Source organism: Scophthalmus maximus, chromosome 5 (genome assembly GCF_022379125.1).
Source record: "Scophthalmus maximus strain ysfricsl-2021 chromosome 5, ASM2237912v1, whole genome shotgun sequence".
Classification (NCBI taxonomy): Eukaryota; Metazoa; Chordata; class Actinopteri; order Pleuronectiformes; family Scophthalmidae; genus Scophthalmus; species Scophthalmus maximus.
In genome coordinates, this window is record NC_061519.1 from 13,008,264 (window position 1) to 13,028,147 (window position 19,884).

The window sequence follows — 19,884 nt, forward strand, 5'->3', positions numbered from 1 at the left end:
TATTTCACAGACGCACCGGAGCACCGCGCACTTCCGTCCAGCTCTTTCCTGCCTCCTCATCGGAAGTTGACAGATTGTGTTGACACACGCACACAAAGTTGTCGAAGTTGACTCCACCCGGACAATAAGAGACAGTCGACGCCGCCGGACTCCGACCTACACCGGTATGATTTTATCGACGACGATCGTCCGCGTGGCGGACGGACTCCCGCTGTCTGCGTCCATACAGGAGGACGAACAGGTATGAATGAGACGTAGCTTCCGCACGTCGCCTTTGTGTTCGTGCAAAACTCCGTTCAGAAATTACCGATGTTTAATGACGACTATCTTATCCGCAAAGGTGTAAACAGACCGCCCCGAAACAAATCTGATGGAATGCTTTTGACTCTCTGTGGCGTACTGAGAAGTTCGGCGTCTCTTTTACAATACTTAGTCTTACAAAAATGTACTTTCATTTCAAATGTAGATGTATGAATGTAGTTGCACCTCTACTAAAGAGTTGTGGTAATTGAATAAGCGATTTTAAGTTTAGCTAATTTTCAAACGGTTTATTGTATTGTTTTGTATTTGCCGAAAAGTTCCATCAATTGTAATGTGTAAGACTTGAATGGATGTAAAGTTGGCTCCGTCTGCCAATCAGCAATAATATGGCATCAGATCGTCAAACGTATTAATGTCATTATGATCTCTGGACTTTGTGTCATTTAAACATGAGACCTAATGTCCTGCATGTCCGTTCTGACTAGAGCTGCAACAGTTAATGGATTAGTAATCGACTACTAAATTAATCGCCAACTAATCGATTAATCAGTTCAAGTTGTTTTTCATGAAAAAAAAGGCAAAATTCTATGATTTTTAGCTCCTTCAATATGAATATTTTCTGGTTTCTTTGCTCTTCTATGACAGTAAACTAAATATATTTTTGTTGTGGACAAAACAAAACGTGACATTGGGGTTTGGGAAAAAAGATCGACACCTTTTACCACTTTATGTACCAATCACCTAATCGATTAATCTAGAAAATAATCGACAGATTAATCGATAATGAAAATAATTGTTAGTTGCGGGTAGTCCTAGTTCTGACTTCAACCTGTGCTTTTTCACCTCTGTCAGTCAGGGAGAGACCTCCAGCAGTACCAGAGCCAGGCCAAGCAGCTGTGCCGCAAGCTGAACGCTCAGAGTCCGGACCGCTGCACACTGGAGGCCGGAGACATGAACTTTCAGTGAGATAAACACAAGTGGTGTTGTGCATTTAAATAAAGAATAAAATTGCACGAAAATCCAACCTTAAACAGAAGTGCTTCTCCTGCAACATTGTTCAGTTAGGTTTAGTTTGACGCTTATCAGGCATCAAAATAATTTTGAATAACCACTGATTTGGGCTGACATTTCTTGTCTTGTTCTAAGTTACTTAATAGCACAGGGTGTGTGCTACCTGTCCCTCTGCGAGGTTTCATTCCCCAAAAAGTTGGCCTTCGCCTACCTTGACGACCTCCACACTGAGTTCAATGACCAGTACGGAAGAAAAGTGCTCACGGTGACGAGGCCGTACTCTTTCATAGAGTTCGGTAAGGGTGATCTCTTTGTGGCACCTTGTCTCTGTAGGGAGAAACAAAAAAACCTTGACTTTTTTTTTTTCCCATGCACACTGTTCCAGACACATACATCCAGAAAACAAAGAAGAAATATGTGGACAATAGAGCCAGGAGGAACCTGGGCAGCATCAACACAGAGCTACAGGATGTACAGAGAATTATGGTGGCGAATATTGAGGAGGTTCTGCAGAGAGGAGAGGCTCTCTCCGGTGAGTACAGAAATAAAAAAGATATATATAATTCAGTCCTGGGCAGGGTACTGACCAAAAACATAGAAAACTTTTGAAATACAATACAACACAGAATAAAACTGTTGAAATAACTTATTACTTTTGTGAAAATTGCTATTGAAATTGTAAATTTGTGTCAGGAACGTTTTTATTTGGGCTTTACGGTAGATTATGTTGGTCAATTGCAGCAGTGTTTGGGACTGCATTGTCCTGTTGCACAGATTTTCAAAACTAAAATGTTCGTTCACTCAACCTTATTCTTAAATGTTTGATCTTTTCCCTCAGCTCTTGACACGAAAGCCAGCAATCTTTCTACACTGTCAAAGAAGTACCGCAGCGATGCGAAATACCTCAACACCCGCTCCGCGTACGCCAAGGTGGCTGCTGTGACCGTGTTCTTCATCACGCTCATCATCTATGTGCGTTTCTGGTGGCTCTGATGCAGCCACAAAACAAGGACTTTGGCATTAGGGAGGAGGGGTCTCACTTTGAAAACGAAGCATTTCTACAGATCCCGTTACATTAGTTAAATACCAGGTTGCCTTTAGAGGGTCATATTCAGTCTATCTGTGTTGAGGGTAAATGTTCAACGCTCTGTTCAGCTTTGAGTGGAGTGATGCCACAGCTACAGTGTAATCTGAGCCGTTGGGTCTGTTATGAGACCTCTGTGTGGAAGCAAATGCTTTATGCCGAATTCATGTAACCGTTTACTGGAATATCAAGAGCGGGTGTAGTTAAATTAATGTTTACACAGCGGTGTAGCAGTTTCAGAATTAGAATAAATCATGAATATGCAGCAGTTCCATGAAAAGTCTTAATATTTTGATAAAAGAATGTTTATTGTTCACAAAGTTTACATTGTAACAAAGTCTTATTGAAAAGATTAAATATTTATCAAACTACTTTACATGCGTTTGTGTGAAACAGGTCGGGTTGATATCATGAACAGTGACCGTCCTTCTCTCGATGCTGAGTAAACACTTGGAAACCAGCATGTCCTTGGTCATGTGGAGCTGCAGGAGAAGGAACAGTCACAGATACACAACTCTGGCAGTGTCATAGAGGGGCTCCGCTGAAAAATAAGAAACTGCTGCTGTGCCACTGGTGCCTGAGCAGGTTTTGAGTAAAGAGTAAAATGTGATGCCAACAGGCATCAGAGTAGACTCCCAGGAATAGTGTCACTTCCAGAATCAGGAGACATTTTTGATGATCCCCCGTCAGTTCAATCAAATTTTAGCTGTGACAACATCACAAGAGAAGTGTTCATTGAAAAAGCAAAAGGCCTGGAGGTGTACGTCTTCTGTCCTTGTTCAAATGAGTACGGCTCCTGAGGACTTCTTTTGTCTTCACAATTCAATCTGATAGATTCATACTGGGTTGTAGATGTATTCATTCATACTGTGAGCAGAGATCGTGTCCTTGTCCTCCAGGGCGACAAATTATCCGACAGACTTATGCCATCATGTCAAAGTCGTCTCTCTGCAAAAGAAACAATGTTCATCTACACAACATTAAACTAAAGCTTTGGCTACCTAAATCTGATCAACAACACTTTGTGTTTTGGGACTCAGATGAAATTTCGACAGTCATTTGCTTCAAACTATGCACTTGCAGAATTTTTCCTTGACTAATTATAGCATAATTTGCCTACAACATAGGCAGATTCTGAAAACTTTACTCACCTCATCATTATAATTCATGACATGCTGCTTGATCTTGGAGGAGTCCACCCACGTGACGAAATCTTCCATATTTCTGAAGAAGTAATGGGGTCAATATTTAGTCACTGGAAATTCTTTCAATCACATGTGATTGATTTTTTTATACAGTTTGTGTAAACAGTTGTTGGCTACATCAAGTCAAAAGATAGATGGACAAAAAACACTCACCTCGTGACTAGAAACGCAGGGTCTGTGACAATGTCCGGACCAACACGCACATCTGAGATTGTGTCAAGGTCAACTGCTGCAAAACAAATTCTAACCTCGGACATAGTAAATATAGCTCCAATAAGACAAATAGCTAAAGAAAAGTAACATGAGAAATAGAAAGTGCACCACAACACAATGGGCAAAAAGTTGCAGTAACGAAGGATGCGTCCTTGTTCAATGAAGGTGATGGCGGTCTTCAGGTTCTGAGCCATGCGGAGGTTCAACATGATGCTGGGCAGCCTCCTCCTGCAGGGGGGGGGGGGCACAGGATCAGACAGTGAGGTGGACGGAATGAGACTGTGAGTGAGGCACTGGCAGATTGTTTTCACCTGCAGAACGAAGAAGCCGTGACCTTCTCTGTGAGGGACAGGTTCTGTTTGGTGGGGACGAGGCCGATGCTGTAACTTATGTGAAGAAAGAGATAACAACCAGGGTGAACGAGTTGTGATTTTATACATTGTGCAGATTGTAGATATGTCAGCGCAGTTGTTGACAGGAGAGGTGAAGGCCACGAATATCTACAGACGTGTGAATGGTATCAAACTGACATTTTCTCCAGCAGCTGGTGTGAACTCTGAGCTCTGAAGCCATCCTTCTCATCCAGGTCTCTGATCTTCTGTGCCAGATCTCTGATGTTCCGACTCAGCTTGTTGTACCTAAGACATTTGAAAGGATATCAAAAAAGCTCAGTCAACACTGTATCCAAAGCTCACGTGTCTGTGCAACACATGAACTCTTCAGTTGAAACAAATATTACAACATGTCTTTATGATATGCTTTAATCAGCTGCTGCGGTCATATAATATCCAGGGTTGGTTGCCGGGCCAGTAAACCCTCGTTAACCAGTAACAGTGATCACACACGGACACTCACTTGGTGTAGTCCTCCCTCTTCTCGATGCGATACTTCCGCAACACTTTGACCTCGTGCAGGTTGTTGTCCACCTCCCAGTTGATGAAGTCAACTTTCTTCAGCAGCTTCTGTTCGTGATACTTTAATTTACGAACCATTTTTACGCGCTTTTGCTTTTCTTCACTAGACCAGATCCTCGTTGGGCGGCAGGCCGGGGGAAAACACCGGAAGCACGTGTTCTTCTTCTTCTGTCACATTTACAAGTCAAGTGTAAAGTCAATGTGAACCACAGCGCCACCTACCGTCCCTCAATCATACTCATCCCCAAACCTGCCGACACTCCTCAGCTTAATGGGAGCATTTAGTTTCCCAAATGTCTCATAAAACAACAAACGAATCAGCAATGTATTGATTTAATTTAAAGCATTTTGTTCAAACTTTATTTTTAATAAGATGTAAAACAACAGTCGTACCAACACTGAGTTGTTCAAACTAATGAGATGAGAGAAAGGTTATTTATTAAGGTCAATTTAAAATCTTATATCCAATATGTAAACATATTGTTGATTTAAAGGTTCCACATACTGAGTTTCATATTAAAACAGCATGCGAATAATAAATAGCAGTGTTAGATTGGTTCTGGATCCAGGTAGAATTGTAGATCTGTGGACGTGGAATTCACTCAGAATGAGCACAAGCTGAATTACATAAATGAAGATAAAAATATATAGTATAAAACTTTATTATCACATCAACGTCACATGCAGCCTAACATAAAAACATTGGAGGGTTGTTGTTGTTGATTTTTTTTCTTCTCTTTTGTAACAGATTGCAGTGACATATTGGTGAAAGTTTTTTGATGACGATTGTCTTTTGATTCTTATTGGTAGACACAGACTCTAATAACATGATCTTTTTCGTTTGGGAATGGTAAAATTGAATACACCGTTTGTCTTGAGTGGCTTCTAGATGATCTGATAATCAGCATATTCCCTTTTTCCCCTCCTCCAACAGGTGTCAGCAAACCTCTGCAGACTCCTGTGGTCCACACATGTTGGGACGACAGTGGGGCGCGACGTCTCCGTCCCTGAGTTTATGTCGAAGCCTCTGAGGAGACTCTGTCTCTGACTGTATGGGTATGTTAATACGCGGAGAGAAGAGCGACAGAGGGAGGACTGACGACCCGGCGAACGAGTGTCTTCTCCCGCGTCCTCAGCTGAGCTCCAGTCCTACAGGTGAGTTACTATCGGGACAGTCTCTGGTTAAAGTTTCAATTTCAACCCGTCGGAGTTGTCCTGTGTGCAGACACATCAGTGATCGCTGAGCTCGGGCTGCAGACAGCAACGAATATCAATCGGACTAATTACATTCGTCGCTGGGAAAGAAAAGAAAAGAAAAACTCTCGTTGCTTTAGTTCAGTCATTCACTCTCGCCCGTGCGCCGGCTGGTTATCCCTCCGACGGATCCACATCCTGGTAAACGTCGCGAAGTTCAAATATTTGCAGAAGTGGTCTTTCAAACCGATCGGACTCGATCGGAGTGAGCAGCCCGACCAGCCGCGACGTCACGACACGGATCCACGTCACCAGACCGGTGCGTGGCTTTGTCGGATTTGTTGCGTCTCGTCTTTATTTTTTGTTTTGCACATTCGCAAAAGTTTAAGCGGAGTCAACTTTCAGCTCAGAGCTGAGCCATCTTTGCAGTTGTATCTATCTATCTCACGAGTGTTGAGTTTCCTTGGCCTTCTTGTTCTTCACCCGAACACCCCGGAGGTGGGACAGGGGCAGGACACCGGCCTCCTTGACCTGCACGGACCACGTGCACCTATTGGTGAGGAACTGAGGGGCTTCGGTCTTTCTGGCGAGGATTTCGTCATAGGGAAGTGGGCGTGGTTTCACCTTTCTTTCCCGGTTTTCTTTTCTTTTCTTTTTTACAGTAAAAAAAAGAGGAAGTAATTAGTACAAACACAACGAACAAACAATATAGGCAGGGGGGGGGGGGGGGGATTTTTAAATAAAGAAATCGAAATATGAACATAAATTGTTCATCATCATCATCATCACTACCACCAGACAACTCACCAAAGAAAAGCAGTGTCAGTCATCACATTAGAGAGGTTAGTCAGAGTGATGTATGAAGAAGGTTCCCCATGCACCCTGATCGTCAGTACATTGTGTATCTGCTTATTCCATGCTTACGTGACTTAGAGCCTAGAATTCTGTAAATCCGAGCAATGATTGGTTTTGCAGGATAAGTTTGTGATGACTGACCCGCCAGCTGTTTATTAAGACGCTAAACGCGCAATATACCCACAGCTGCCTCGAGTAAGTTCCGGCAGATGATTTTACAGGCGAGTTCTTTGCTGGCAACTGAAATGTGAGGAGAGAGAGGGGAGTGTGTTGGGCACACACACACACACACACACACACACACACACACATATATATACACACACACACACAGAGAGGGGGATTGTGCAGCCAGGGCCCTTCTGCTAAGGCGAGCTGCTACATAAGAAGGCCAGTGTGTTGAACACACCACACCTTGGGCCTCCGCGGTTTGTGAACCACCCTCTCACTCGCAAAGGGATTCTTCACGCAGAAATTGTACAACCATTTTATGAAACTGCTCCGACTTTGTCTCCTAGCATGCTGGCATAGGTGAAAACAGATTTACACATTCTCTCTCATGTTATTTACAGCACTTTGTGTGAAGAAATTAATGTTTCACAGTAATTATAGGAAGGAATAAAACTATCATGTGAAATCCAGGTACATTGTCTTAACACAGTGACCATAGAAGTAGTAATTAGTTCAAACACAACAAAAGCAATATAAGCAGGGGGGTTTGAAATAGAGAATTCAAAATGTGAACATAAACCAATTGTTAATATTGAGTCTATATTGTCAATATTAAATCCAGATTTCTCTTTCCAGGAGTTTTGAGAGTGGGGGTCAAATCAGGTGTACTGTTCAGCATCAACTGGTTATAATTGTCTCATTACTCTCAACCCAACCTTATCATGCAAGGTAGCTTGTTATTAATAACTAGACAATCTGCTGTCTTGTTAGTATCTCCCTTAAAGCTAATAGATCAGATCAGATGAGATTTTGTTCAGCAGTGACGAAGAAGTATTTAGATCGTCTAGTTAAGCATAAGATCGACACAACAATGTAAAATGTTTTCCCTTACAAGTAAAGGTCCTGCACTCAATCAATCAACTTGAACTAAAATGTATATTCATCAAATTTTATTTTGTAGTAACATACAAGCGATTGTAAAATGTGACTTTTCCACATTGCTGTCGTGCCAATGTTCCACAGTGAGAGCTTGTCAGGATATGAATTGCTTTTGTCCACAGAAAAAAACAAATACAAATACAAGAAGTGTGTTAATTAAAACAATCTACTGTCTTTGGGATAATGATTAAAGATTGACAGGTATATATCCTGTAAATGTGAAATCCTCTCTGAGTCTACCAAATATATATGTCCCTTTAAAGCCAGTGGTTCAAGGATAACTAATAACTATTCATGGCTTAATTTTTGATAGTCTTTTCTATAACAGTTTAATTTTAATTGATTTTATATTCAAAGATATGAAACTTCCTGTTTCACTGAAAAGTTTCATTTCTGAACTGACTTTGCACTTCTTTATTTGTATATATTGATGCGATGATAATTATTCTGTAACTAAAAAGAATAACTACAGAGATAGTGGGCACTCTTGCCTTATACCCTTTGACGTCATGAAACATTGTTCAAACATTTTTTATTTTAGGAAAATGCAGCTGTAAATGTCATTAGAAACACTTGAATAAAAGTGTTTTGAATACACTATGGTGAGAAATTAAAGGGGTGTGTAGCCGTGTTGTTTCTGGTTTAACAGCATTGTGATACATAGGTGACAGGTGTTTTCCCGAAAGTCTTTGTGCTCTGAGAGATGACACAGCATGGAAAAGAGCCAATAATCTGTCCATCTGGAGCCGTAGAATGAACGCAGGCCTGAACCTGCACCGCCTACCAATATAAATAACAGAGGAGCTAACACACAACTTACAAAAGGATTCCGTCACTCCACTATATCTTTGTAGAAAATAGATATTGGCTGCTTTATTCATGTTAATAATCTTGTGTGTGTGTGTGTGTGTGTGTGTGTGTGTGTGTGTACATATATATATATATATATATACACACATACACACAAACATTTTAAGACTACCATCATTTATAAATGAAGTCTAATCAAGCATATCAACGACAACCCATGTATGATTATTATATTATTGTTTGCCTATGTTTGATAAAGCTGACTGGTATTCCCCAAACAATCTTAATTGCTAATGTTAGAATTTTACGTTCAGATGTGGGCAAAATTTAACTTTCATGCATTCTCAATTGTATTCCAGTTATTTTTTCCACTACTTATTAGTTCATCATGGTGGACTTTTTAGTCCAAGAGATTTATTTATTTATTTATTTTATCAGAGTGTATTGAGCTGGACATGGACGCAGTCACCGGTTCAGGAAAGTGAAGCCAATGTGGAAGTGTCTGGAGCCAGTTTTCTCTAGAATGACCAGCAGAGGGCGACTCCACTAGTTGCAAAAATAAGTCAGTTTCTATAGAAGTCTATGAGAAAATGACTCTAATTCTCACTAGGTTTATAAAGTCAGTAAACATTTTCCTGAGGAGTTTGTGCTCTCAATCTCTAGTGTCAAGTCCTCTTCAATACAGCATGGTGTTCATTTTGTATATTATGGTCTCATTCAGAGTAAAATAGAGGATAAAGCACAGTATGCATTGGAGTGTGGATACAGCTAGTTGACAGCTAGAACTATCCAATCTGTGCATGGTTGCAGGTGTGGAGTGGACGAGCTCTCAGTCAAGTCCATCCCCGCTTCTTCATCTGGTTCCAAAAAAAACCAAGATGGCGCTGGTCAAAAACTAAACTCTTCAGTTCACAAAACCAATGGGTGACGTCACGGTGGGTTGCCACTTGGGTGTGAAGTGCGTCGGCTTTTCCAAAATTGGGCATTCATTTACAGCACCACCATCTGGCCGACTAGGCTCATGTTTCTGTGGAATCATTTGCACATAATTTCCAGTTATTAGTCCAACTTTCACATTTCTAGCTCAATCCATCTCATGGCAATTGCAGCCACAGCACAAGACGACAAAACCATCTAATGATCTGGCACAAACTCAATTTCTAGGTAGGAACTTGTCCTGGCCATGTGTCGAGTTGTGCTGTCAAATACCTGGTTTGCCCCCGTCCCTACTTTTCCTACATTAATTTTATGGTTAGTCTGTGTATCTGTTGCTGCAGGCCTGCAGGCTGGTCACAGTAAAGCCCAGCACGGCCTCAGGCTGGGCCTACTACCCTCAAACTACAGAACAGATGTCCTAATCCTTCTAGTCTCACTCTCCCTCTTTTTCAGACTCTCTGAGGTTTACTCTTTCTGAATCTGAATCTGTCATGCTCTCCTTTCACACAGAATTGCCAAAGCAGAGGTTAGTTCCTTGCTCAGTGACGCTTGAGCAGGTTTGCCCTCACTATCTCTGAAGTACAGTACTATCTACTATTTGTGAATCAAGGCATGTTTGCCCTCACTATCTCTGAAGTACAGTACTATCTACTATTTGTGAATCAAGGCATGTCTCCTAGCTCCGACTGACCCAGATTTAACCTCACTCTGTCTCTTTCTCCTTCTGTCTTTCCTCAAGACTCCATTGTTGTCTGCTAACTTTGACACGGAGTCCTCGGCGATGGTTTTGTCCCCGTCACACTCGTGGAGGCTGAAGTATGTGTCTCTGGGGGTGCTGGTGTTGCAGACCACCTCGCTGGTGCTCACCATGCGCTACTCCCGCACCCTGAAGGAAGATGGCCCCCGCTACCTGGCCTCCTCCGCTGTGGTGGCGGCGGAGGTGCTCAAGGTCCTCGCCTGCACCCTCTTCGTCTTCAAGGAGAGTAGTGAGTGCCTTGTGTTTCACCTCACTCCGTGGGTGGTCCCCGGGTTACGTTGCTGACAACACACTCTCTGTCTCTGGCAGATTTCAATGTGCAGGCAATGAACCAGCTGCTGAAGGAGGAGATTGTGAACAAACCCATGGAGACCATGAAGCTGGCCATCCCTGCAGGGATCTACACGCTGCAGAACAATCTGCTCTATGTTGCCTTATCCAACCTGGACGGAGCCACCTATCAGGTGACACATTAATGTGCTGGTTCAAGTTCACTGCGTGTGCGTGTGTGTATTTAACTGATATTAGTACAGTTTGGTTGTTGTCTTGGACTCGCTGAAATGTTCCAAGCTGAGAAATTCAAGCTACACGCTTCTACTAGTAATTTTACATACATTTTATATATACATATATACATATCTAAGTGGTTGCTTTAATTAAAAAACAATAATTGAAGGTATTCTCTATAGGTTCTCTATACATATTATTAGCCTATTTGAATTTAACAAAAATACCTATGGATAGAAAACCCCAGTGTCAACCTTTAAAAAACAAACAAATAAACCCTCCATTAGAAGTGAGTGATCCAGAGTCCACATACAGTAGACAAGAAAATTACAGCTCCTTATAGTGACCTTTATGTATTTACTTCGAATCATTTTTGATGTGAATGATATTCTCTCATCACTTTCACATATCCGACTGCCTTCTTATTGTTGTTTGTGCCGTGCTCCGCCAAGGTCACGTACCAGTTGAAGATCCTGACCACGGCACTATTCTCTGTCTCCATGCTGGGGAAGAGGTTGGGCATCTACCAGTGGCTCTCCCTGCTCTTCCTCATGGCTGGAGTCACTCTAGTGCAGGTACTGTACTAGCAGACACTGACACTGTGAAGTTTACAAGCAAACACGTGTAGCTGCTGTATGATTTTTTTAGTGTTAGATATGAGATAAGATAAGGTCGTTCTTTATCAATCCCACGCCGGGGAAATTCGCTTGTAACAGTAGCAGCATCAGGAAAGAGGTAGAAGTATCACAAATACTAACTATAGAAAGCTAAATGCAATTTATTATTATTATTATTATTATTATTATTACTACAAAAGTGTTGTACTGTTGATGCTGACGAATATGACATCATTCAATGATCAGTTTTTTTAGTCAGATATGACATGTGCTTGCAGTCTTAGTTTTGACCTGATGTTTTAACCTCCGTAGTGGCCCACTGAGTCTGAAGGTACCGAGGAGCAGAAGATCCTGACGGCAGGCTCTCAGTTTGTGGGACTGATGTCTGTGCTGATGGCCTGTGTTTCCAGTGGCTTTGCTGGAGTTTACTTTGAAAAAATCCTGAAGGAGACTAAGCAGAGCGTGTGGGTCCGTAACATACAGCTGGGTGAGTGACCGTGACCTTGATTTTTGGTAGAGGCGAAGGGTGTGGAGACTGGATCAATTGTGTGTGCGTATGAGAGATCATATAGAATAGAGTTAAGTCAAGCTGTGTTATACAGGTGCTCATCTTCACCCATCCCCCTCTCCCACCCACAGAATTATGTGGTGTGTTTGTGACTCAAACATAATGATTATCCTCATTTTTGATTGATTTTAGGTCATTACCTCCTAATTATATAAATGATATAAAGAAATCTTAGGTTACTATTATAAATTATTAGTTTATCTCCTTTATCTTATCTTAGAAAACAATTTTTCAAGCAGCTTCTTTTCACATGTGTCGTCGGTGCTATTTTTTCTCAGCTCCTAATCTGCATCTCTTTCTTTGACGCCTCAGTTGTTCCTCCTGCCAAAGTTTATTAAAAATAAATGAGCTGCTTGAGGACTGATTGAGTCACTTGCAGCGGCCGCAGGTGCTGCCTGTCGTCCCCAACTAGTCTCTGTCCTATAAATAAAGGCTGAAAATGCAAAAAACAAAAAACTTCATTGAAATTATAGAAATTATATTAATTCAGTTGTGGTCAGTGGTCAGTTTGTGTTGAAAGAGCCACAGAGACACAGTGCTGCTCCTCTCCTGGGCACAGAGGACAGTAACTGCTCCATCCCGCTCATCTCCATCACCTTCTCTCTTTCTGTTACCCTCCTCATCTTGTCCTGTTTCTCTTCCTTCTGAAAGCTTGTACACACACACTAAATGCAGCCCTTCATAAATCAGCACAAAACACACCTCATCACTCCACACTGAGGCAAAAGAAATTGTTGGAAGGGTTAAAAAAATAGCAAAGACTCACTCTGAAATTATTTAAAGCTTATTTTTCAGAGGTCGGATAGAGAGGGGAGGGACAGGGACTATAACATACATACAACTTGATAAATGAATAGCATCCGGTCTTCATGGCACGGCCATGTCAGTAATCACTATAATAAACTATAATAATGATTTATCTCCAGGCCAGATCATGCGTTATCTGTCTGTCTTCCTGTGGTCGCTGGAGATACTTTAATAGGAGCCATGTCACAAAGGTGACCTCGTTATGGTTTTTAAGAGAGGCGGCTTTTATGCTGGAGATTTTAAAGTCCTTACATTTATAAAGGTGGGAGAGTAGTTAGCCAACGTTAGGTGTGTCAATGTCACTGCGTTTCCTGTCACACTGAAATTCAAAGGCATAATATTTGTTCGATGTTACAAGAGGGGAGACAGTTTTCACGTGGCTGCCATTTAGTCGCTCAAAAAAAGCAAAAAACGTTCTTGTAAAGTTGTTTGCGAGTTAATGACAACAATCTTTTCCTTCATTGTCATGTTTGAATAGTTCAATTATGTTTGAATGGTGGATTGATAGATTTTTCAAACTTAAAAATTCCAACAAAATATTCACCTCTGATTCTGCTTGTCTCTTCCAGGTTTGTTCAGCTTTGTATTTGGCTTCGTAGGAATGATAATGTACGATGGCCAGAGAGTGAGACAGTCAGGAATATTTCAGGGCTACAACACTATAACCTGCACCGTTGTCGTCTTACAGGTTTGCTAATCACATCTCTTATCAATAAAAAAATGATACTTGTTGGTGTACAGGTTTGTCTCCCTTTTTCTCCGCATTGCAGACTACTCTAAAAATGTTTTCTCCTTGTGCAGGCTCTGGGCGGGCTGGTCATAGCCGTGGTCATTAAATATGCAGACAACATCCTCAAAGGATTTGCCACTTCTCTGTCCATCATCGTGTCTGCTCTTATTTCATATTTCCTGTTAGACGACTTTAATCCCACTGGGTAAATGCAAGCATGCTCACATACACACTTTATTTCTTCATTTGTTTTTAGCCACACTCGTGGCGTACGTGGCTTCTCAGGATAGCGATGTCTGTCAGTTGGTTATTTGGCCACTCCACAACTATTGAATCAATTGGTAAGGATTTTTAGCATTGATTGTGCCCAGAAGATAAATCCTACTGACTTTGGTGATCCCTCACGTTTCCTCTGGAACCACCATGGTTTGCATGTGTGGTTTTGAGAGAAATCATTAGAATTTTTCACAATGCTCAAGACATTGAGGTTTCCTTCAGGATAGCTAGTGATATCTTAAGCACCATCATTATATCAAAATTCAAATTGTCCAATACTGCAAACCTAAACACCATGAAGTTTGTGTAAGCATTGTCATTGTGAGCACAGTTGTTTGTTCATTGATCTAAATTTGAATGCCTCTTTATTTTTCTCTCTTCTTTCTTCTTGTCCTCCTCTCAGTGTATTTTTCTTAGGCACAATGCTGGTAATGGCTGCCACCATTCTGTACAGTTACCCGCACAAATCTGCCAGTGTTGGCACCATCAAGATAGAGAACTGTCCGACCTGACCGGAGGACAAGTCACCATGCAGGAAGTGGAGTGGAGCTCCACGAGCTGTGGCAGCAAGTTGTGGCATTTGGAAAGTAGGGATGTTGGAACTGTGGAGGTGATCCAACCTGACACCTCCAATCAACGACGAGCAGAGGTTGTTGGGTGTGAATGTGTCCCATCAAGCCTCTGGGAAAATACTACTTTGCACTAAAGTTAGGGTCAATAATGTACAATCCATTTTCTTTCATGATGTGTTTTGTCTGACATGTGAGAACACACTGTGCATGCAGTACAAAGGGACAAGGAGCCCATGGCCATGTGGGTGTTTGGAAATTTACATTTCATCATTCAATATTTCAGTTGTGCCTGTTATATAATGTGGGTAAAATTATACTGTATTTACAAAATGAAAAGGGAGTTGAATGGGCCTGTCACCAAAAGAGAAGAATCCTTGACAGAGCTTCCACCTAGTGGTGGAATGAAGAGCTGACTTGCTCTTCATTCCAGAGGAGGGGGGGTTGCCTCTGTTCAAAGATGCTGAATGTCCTTTTTTATATGAGATAAGATGGGATGGGACTGTTTTGACCTTGCTGCTCACAGTCTGAGACTCATTCTGCTGTTATTTAAATGCAAAATCAAGGTCTTTGTGTAAGAACAAGTGCATAAATTAAGGTAATTGTTTATGCTAAAGCAACCAACTCTGCCTTGATGGTTTTTCTTACTTCAAAGAGAAATGATTGGATAAATTGTGCACACACACGCTAATGCATGCACACAGATGTAGTCACACCCATGAATATTTTGAACAGGTTTTTTTTCCAGTAGCAGTGCACTCAAAATCAAAGCAGTCTCTATAGCAACAGATGGCTGAAAGAGCAGCGGTGCAGTGATAAATATGGACCCACTGAATTATTATAACCTCTGTGTATTTCACATGATAGTAACATACGTTGTTTCGGTTTTTTTTATTTAACAATGGCCCAGACAGATAAAAACTGATTTTAGCTGGATTAACAAATTATTTTTGCCAGTTTTTCTCACAGTTTCTTTCATCATCATTGTGTGGTGTTGGATATCAGATTAACTTTAGTATGGAAATGTGTGTGTGTGTGTGTGTGTGTGTGTGTGTGTGTGTGTGTGTGTGTGTGTGTGTGTGTGTGTGTGTGTGTGTGTGTGTGTGTGTGTGTGTGTGTGTGTGTGTGTGTGTGTGTGTGTGTGTGTGTGTGTGTGTGTGTGTGTGTGTGTGTGTGTGTGTGTGTGTGTGTGTGTGTGTGTGTTTTGAGGTGGACAAGTGGGGAGGAAATGAGCAGGCAGATGGAAAGGTAAGGCGTGAACCTGGAGAGAAGCACAGATGGAGGATGAATCATGTGATTTGTGTGTGGAGTGGCGGTCAGAGGCTTGGACTGAGCCCAGGATGAGCCACTGGATGGACCACAGACGTGTCACAGAAAAGCTTCCGTCCCCGATTAACTGAAGAAACCTCAAGAGATATTTTGGTATGACCTCATACAACCAGTGTTTTTAAAAAATGGCACTCATCCAAAATCAATAAATTCAGTCATGTTTAATTCCACATCAAGGAAACTATTAACTTAGGAGTACATTTAGATTCCCTGATTGTAGGAAGATTCATGTTACTTTGTAGTGCAACATGACCTGATCACCACATCAAACCTACCCTTGTACTGAGATCATCCCAGCTATGATATATGATGTGTGCCGTGACTGCAATCACCCTCTTGTTTTGAATTTGCTGTATATGGCACTATTCCAAGTCATTTACACACACTTACTGAAAGCATAGCTGACATTGTTTATTTGATGTGGCAACAGGTCCAGCTCATCTCTCTGATGGTTTGTCACCCATCTGAATACGATATCAGCTGCACTACAGAGGCTTGAAAATGTGTCTGTGCATAAGTTTGGTGTATTAGCAAAACTCAAGTGGCAACTACAGCAGATTTGTCTTTCTTCCAGACTTTTATGCCAAGTGGGTGCACCTAATACAATCTGATTGATTTATGACTTTAATCTTAACCTAAAAAGTTCCATATATAATAATATAATACTTTTGTCTCTTAAATGTTCTGAATACATCCTATAACTCTGGTAATGAGTGTTCTGAAGGCCTTGATTGGCGCTAACAAGGTTTAACCCGTTGAAGGGTTTATTGGCTGACTTTTCAATCAAAATGTCTTCATGTATCAAGTTATATAAAAAATCAAAAACAAATGCTATTCTTAAACTTCTCAAGGACAGTTATCATGTCTCTCAATCTCTCATGCAATAAAATCTACATAAGGATGCAGGATGCAGTTCTGGTTGTGGACTAATACCTCTGTGGTACGTCTAAAAACAGTGTTCCTTCTACACTGAAAGGCAGACATAACTTTTCAGCGTAGTCCAAAACTTGTCAGTGGCCAAACAAGCCTTGATGCAACTCTGGGCCCATGACACTATTTCATTGTAGACTTTTTTTTCCTGATGCCATTCTGTGTCAGGCCCAACATGTTATATCCGCTCTGGCTTGTTTTAACGGTCCACTTAAATCTCTTGATCCACTGGCGCCTTGAGCACAGGGAAACCATAAGTTCTTCTTTGAAAGATTTCAATCAACTTCATCACCCCTTTTCTGCAAAAGGGAACAATTCGACTTTTGCCCGTGTAGCCTCTTGACCCTCTTATTTTGGCGGTATGACTACTAGTGGGGCCCCTCTCCGTGGCCTCCACATAAGCACTTGGGCATCATTGGCGTTTGGCCTCCCCAACGCATTGGGAGGAATGGGCTCCTGGTAGTTGAGGATGTGCGGTTGCTCCTGATAGGAACGACCCATCAATGAAGCCCGAGAGCCCAGAGGCATGTCTGGATCCACAGCTATGTCCACCCGCATCCGCCACCGCACCGTCTGCAACACGATCCGCTCCTGGAAGAGAAGAGCAGGATCATTATATGTGAATATGCCCTGTAGTGTATGTATGTGTATACATGATCCAATCTATTTTCAATACAACAGTGTTTAGTTAAAGGACAACTGAATGTCCTTTACTGCTTATATATAAGTAGTTAATGTCCATCCAAATAAATGGTCTATTACTTCACATTTCTCAATAGTCATTTGATTTTAAGTGACACAGTGGAACATTTGACTGAGAGGAATTTAAATGCCAGTTCTCTCACCCCTGAACACTCATTTCAACACTCAAAGCACAAAAAAAGACAAGTATTGTCTTTTCTTTATTAACGGAAGACAAACAAAACGTACCTGCATTAGCCTTAAAATTATATAAAGCTTTACAAAGACAGTAGAAAACCCCCCCCCATAGAAGCATCACAACCAGTCAATTTGTAATGTAAGAGCAGGTTAAGTTGTAGGCTATAGCCAGTGCTCTACATTCAAACTGACACAATGTATTTGTTGCACTGTGGTTGCTGAAAATGATCAAGATATGAGTGTCATGCATGTGGGAACAAACTTTTGTTTAGTTTTTTCTCAGGTGTGTTTTTGTCCCACCTTAGTGACAGAGTTCATGGCCACCAGCCATGTGATGAAGCTCTGGTCCCTGGTGATATGGGTCAGCATGGGCGTGTTGCTGTTGCTGATGGGGACTGCCCAGGTCACGCTCGGGTAGAAGTTGTCGTTCATGCCGACAGTCAGGCGGGACGGTTTGGACGTGGGGCCGGTGAGAGTGACCGTCTCGGTGGTGTTGCCGTACCAGGGGTAGCTGACGCCATCTGAGTCACTGATGGCCTTGACCCGACCCTCTCGCAGCTCTGGTAACTCCCAGCTGGACCTGTGGCAGTGGACAGAGGAGGACAGAGTGAGAGGATGAGAGGCTTTTTTTGACAGATGGCGGGTGCAGAGCTGCAATCTACAATACTGTCGGTGTTTTGCGTGAGGAAAACGCTGGTTAGCTATGTTTCTCAGTCAGTAAATCCTGACCCTTACAGGCAGAGGCGAGCTCATCTAAACACATACTTACTTAGACACACACACGCTGAACAAAATTTAAAGTCTGTTGTCCAAAAGGGCATTGAATCAGGAGCAACTGGACTTGAATCACGTCTTCAAGAATCTACAACAAAGTCCAGTTGCTCCTGATTCAACGCCCTTTCGGATAAACTCTGACCTGCATGAATGAGAATCTCCACAGACACACCAAGTCTGTCTGTGTTTTCTTTACACTTACATTCCAATATCACCATAGGTGTTGTAGAACTCCATCTGGGTGCAGGCTTGGATCCAGCCCACAACCCAGGTTTCATTACGGGGCACTGGTGGCATCACAACTCCCGCTGAGGCCCTGAAGTAAGGCGTCTTGTAACGGAGCACGATCGGTGAGTTCTCCTCAATGATGGTGGGACACTGGTCAATAGAGGCTGACACCTCGTACACCACAATGTTCTCCCGTCTGATGCGGGGCTTGCATGCAATGCTCTGAATACAGCCCATAGTGCAGGCGACAAGCAAAATGAGCAAAACCAGAGAAGAAGGGAGCAAATGGTACCTGGCCAGTATGCACATCAGTCCCCTCCAGGTTCCACCCTTGCCTGAAGAGCAGATCTAATCTTTCAATTGCCCATCATCACTGATAGTTGGAGGAAAGGGGAAAGAGGGAGAGAGGAGAATGGGGAGTATCACAGTCACCATTGAGCAAACATAAACGCGTTCACCATCATATTTTCAGGGTGTGATGGTGTATGGAAGTGAGAGCGCAGTGGGGACAAGGGGGGGGGAAGTATCACAGATCTCCGCAGCCTCCTCCCCCCGGTCTGCCTGCTGACTGCCGCACTGCCCTTGGCGCTCGTCCCCACTTTCTACAATCCGGCCTCCCCTGGGCTGCTGCTGCTCCGCCGCGCTTCCGGAGGCTCCACTGCTCCGTGTCGCGTCTACACGTCCGGCTGCATGTCGGTGCCCCCTGATCCTGCTGCTCTGCTCCGGGCTCTGCGCTGTCATGTCAAGCGGCGACAGGGCAGCCAGGTGCAACAGAGGAGGGGGGCTGGATGCCTTTTGTCTGCCTCGGCTTTCCCGTATCAGCCCTACATTCGCGCGGCGCCCTCAAAACACAAAATCGGTCCCTCCATCACTTTGACCTACATGAAAAGACGCCTCGTCCAATGAGCTTACGGTGTGTCCTGTCAAGGCGAGGCAGCGGGGCTATAACTGGCGGTTTTAATGTTTTCCTCGCCGTGTGCTTCCATTCTTGGGGATGCATGAATGGTGCATCATGAATGGAGGCAGCGAGGCAGCATAAACGTGCCGAAAACATTGAGTGCGCCCCGGCGTCCCTCGGTCGGTCGCCCCATTGCCGTGTCTCCCGGAGCCTGCGAGCATCACGGAGCGGAGAGCATCCTCCTCCAGCCGCGGGTCGCCCTGTTCGGTTTGGAGGTGCTGATGCTGGAGAGGCAGGGGAGGGGCGTCACCCGGCCCCTGCGTTGGGAAAAAAAAAAAAAAAAAAAAAAAAAAAGAAATAACAAGCTCGAGTGGGCGTGACTACAGCCTGCGTCACGCCTCTGCGACGGGCCCATTGGTCGC

The 19,884-nt window shown here is 42.9% G+C and overlaps 4 protein-coding genes across 5 annotated transcripts; 2 read left to right on the top strand and 2 right to left on the bottom strand.

Moving 5' to 3' along the window:
* The first annotated feature begins 1 nt into the window (after position 1).
* Positions 2-2,727, top strand: sec22ba (SEC22 homolog B, vesicle trafficking protein a). The gene is made up of 5 exons (XM_035633049.2): positions 2-241; positions 1,114-1,223; positions 1,408-1,568; positions 1,658-1,804; positions 2,111-2,727. The coding sequence occupies exons 1-5, from the start codon at positions 167-169 to the stop codon at positions 2,263-2,265; spliced, it is 648 nt and encodes a 215-aa protein (XP_035488942.1). The 5' UTR covers positions 2-166; the 3' UTR covers positions 2,266-2,727.
* imp3 (IMP U3 small nucleolar ribonucleoprotein 3) lies at positions 2,646-4,853 on the bottom strand. The gene is made up of 7 exons (XM_035633050.1): positions 4,630-4,853; positions 4,305-4,412; positions 4,086-4,160; positions 3,923-4,002; positions 3,715-3,766; positions 3,508-3,580; positions 2,646-3,304 (listed from the first exon to the last, which is right to left on the bottom strand). The coding sequence occupies exons 1-7, from the start codon at positions 4,764-4,766 to the stop codon at positions 3,278-3,280; spliced, it is 552 nt and encodes a 183-aa protein (XP_035488943.1). The 5' UTR covers positions 4,767-4,853; the 3' UTR covers positions 2,646-3,277.
* A 589-nt stretch (positions 4,854-5,442) lies between these two features.
* Positions 5,443-15,371, top strand: slc35a3b (solute carrier family 35 member A3b). 2 transcript variants are annotated; one of them, XM_035633044.2, is made up of 8 exons: positions 5,443-5,843; positions 10,333-10,579; positions 10,660-10,814; positions 11,310-11,432; positions 11,787-11,961; positions 13,419-13,537; positions 13,651-13,784; positions 14,259-15,371. In XM_035633044.2, the coding sequence occupies exons 2-8, from the start codon at positions 10,375-10,377 to the stop codon at positions 14,365-14,367; spliced, it is 1,020 nt and encodes a 339-aa protein (XP_035488937.1). In that variant the 5' UTR covers positions 5,443-5,843; positions 10,333-10,374; the 3' UTR covers positions 14,368-15,371. The 2 variants fall into 2 exon arrangements, with proteins under 2 accessions (XP_035488937.1, XP_035488938.1); XM_035633045.2 differs by lacking the exon at positions 5,443-5,843 and adding an exon at positions 5,891-6,438.
* A 528-nt stretch (positions 15,372-15,899) lies between these two features.
* On the bottom strand, positions 15,900-19,805 carry fam78ba (family with sequence similarity 78 member Ba). Its single transcript, XM_035633046.2, has 3 exons — positions 18,539-19,805; positions 17,863-18,142; positions 15,900-17,274 (listed from the first exon to the last, which is right to left on the bottom strand). Exons 1-3 carry the CDS (start codon positions 18,871-18,873, stop codon positions 17,032-17,034), a joined length of 858 nt encoding a protein of 285 aa, XP_035488939.1. The 5' UTR covers positions 18,874-19,805; the 3' UTR covers positions 15,900-17,031.
* Positions 19,806-19,884: the final 79 nt, after the last annotated feature.

Bases quoted from the DNA above. Each gene is read 5' to 3' on its own strand.
- sec22ba (XM_035633049.2), top strand. From the start codon at position 167: ATGATTTTATCGACGACGATCGTCCGCGTGGCGGACGGACTCCCGCTG. The intron at 1,224-1,407 runs GTGAGATAAACA...TCTTGTTCTAAG, and splicing joins GCCGGAGACATGAACTTTCA to TTACTTAATAGCACAGGGTG. The intron at 1,805-2,110 runs GTGAGTACAGAA...CTTTTCCCTCAG, and splicing joins GAGAGGAGAGGCTCTCTCCG to CTCTTGACACGAAAGCCAGC.
- imp3 (XM_035633050.1), bottom strand. From the start codon at position 4,766: ATGGTTCGTAAATTAAAGTATCACGAACAGAAGCTGCTGAAGAAAGTT. The intron at 3,581-3,714 runs GTGAGTGTTTTT...TTACTTCTTCAG, and splicing joins CCTGCGTTTCTAGTCACGAG to AAATATGGAAGATTTCGTCA. The intron at 3,305-3,507 runs GTGAGTAAAGTT...TTTCTTTTGCAG, and splicing joins TCATGAATTATAATGATGAG to AGAGACGACTTTGACATGAT.
- slc35a3b (XM_035633044.2), top strand. From the start codon at position 10,375: ATGGTTTTGTCCCCGTCACACTCGTGGAGGCTGAAGTATGTGTCTCTG. The intron at 11,962-13,418 runs GTGAGTGACCGT...TGTCTCTTCCAG, and splicing joins GGTCCGTAACATACAGCTGG to GTTTGTTCAGCTTTGTATTT. The intron at 13,785-14,258 runs GTAAATGCAAGC...TCCTCCTCTCAG, and splicing joins GACGACTTTAATCCCACTGG to TGTATTTTTCTTAGGCACAA.
- fam78ba (XM_035633046.2), bottom strand. From the start codon at position 18,873: ATGTGCATACTGGCCAGGTACCATTTGCTCCCTTCTTCTCTGGTTTTG. The intron at 18,143-18,538 runs GTAAGTGTAAAG...CCACTGCCACAG, and splicing joins ACCTATGGTGATATTGGAAT to GTCCAGCTGGGAGTTACCAG. The intron at 17,275-17,862 runs GTGGGACAAAAA...CTTCTCTTCCAG, and splicing joins CCATGAACTCTGTCACTAAG to GAGCGGATCGTGTTGCAGAC.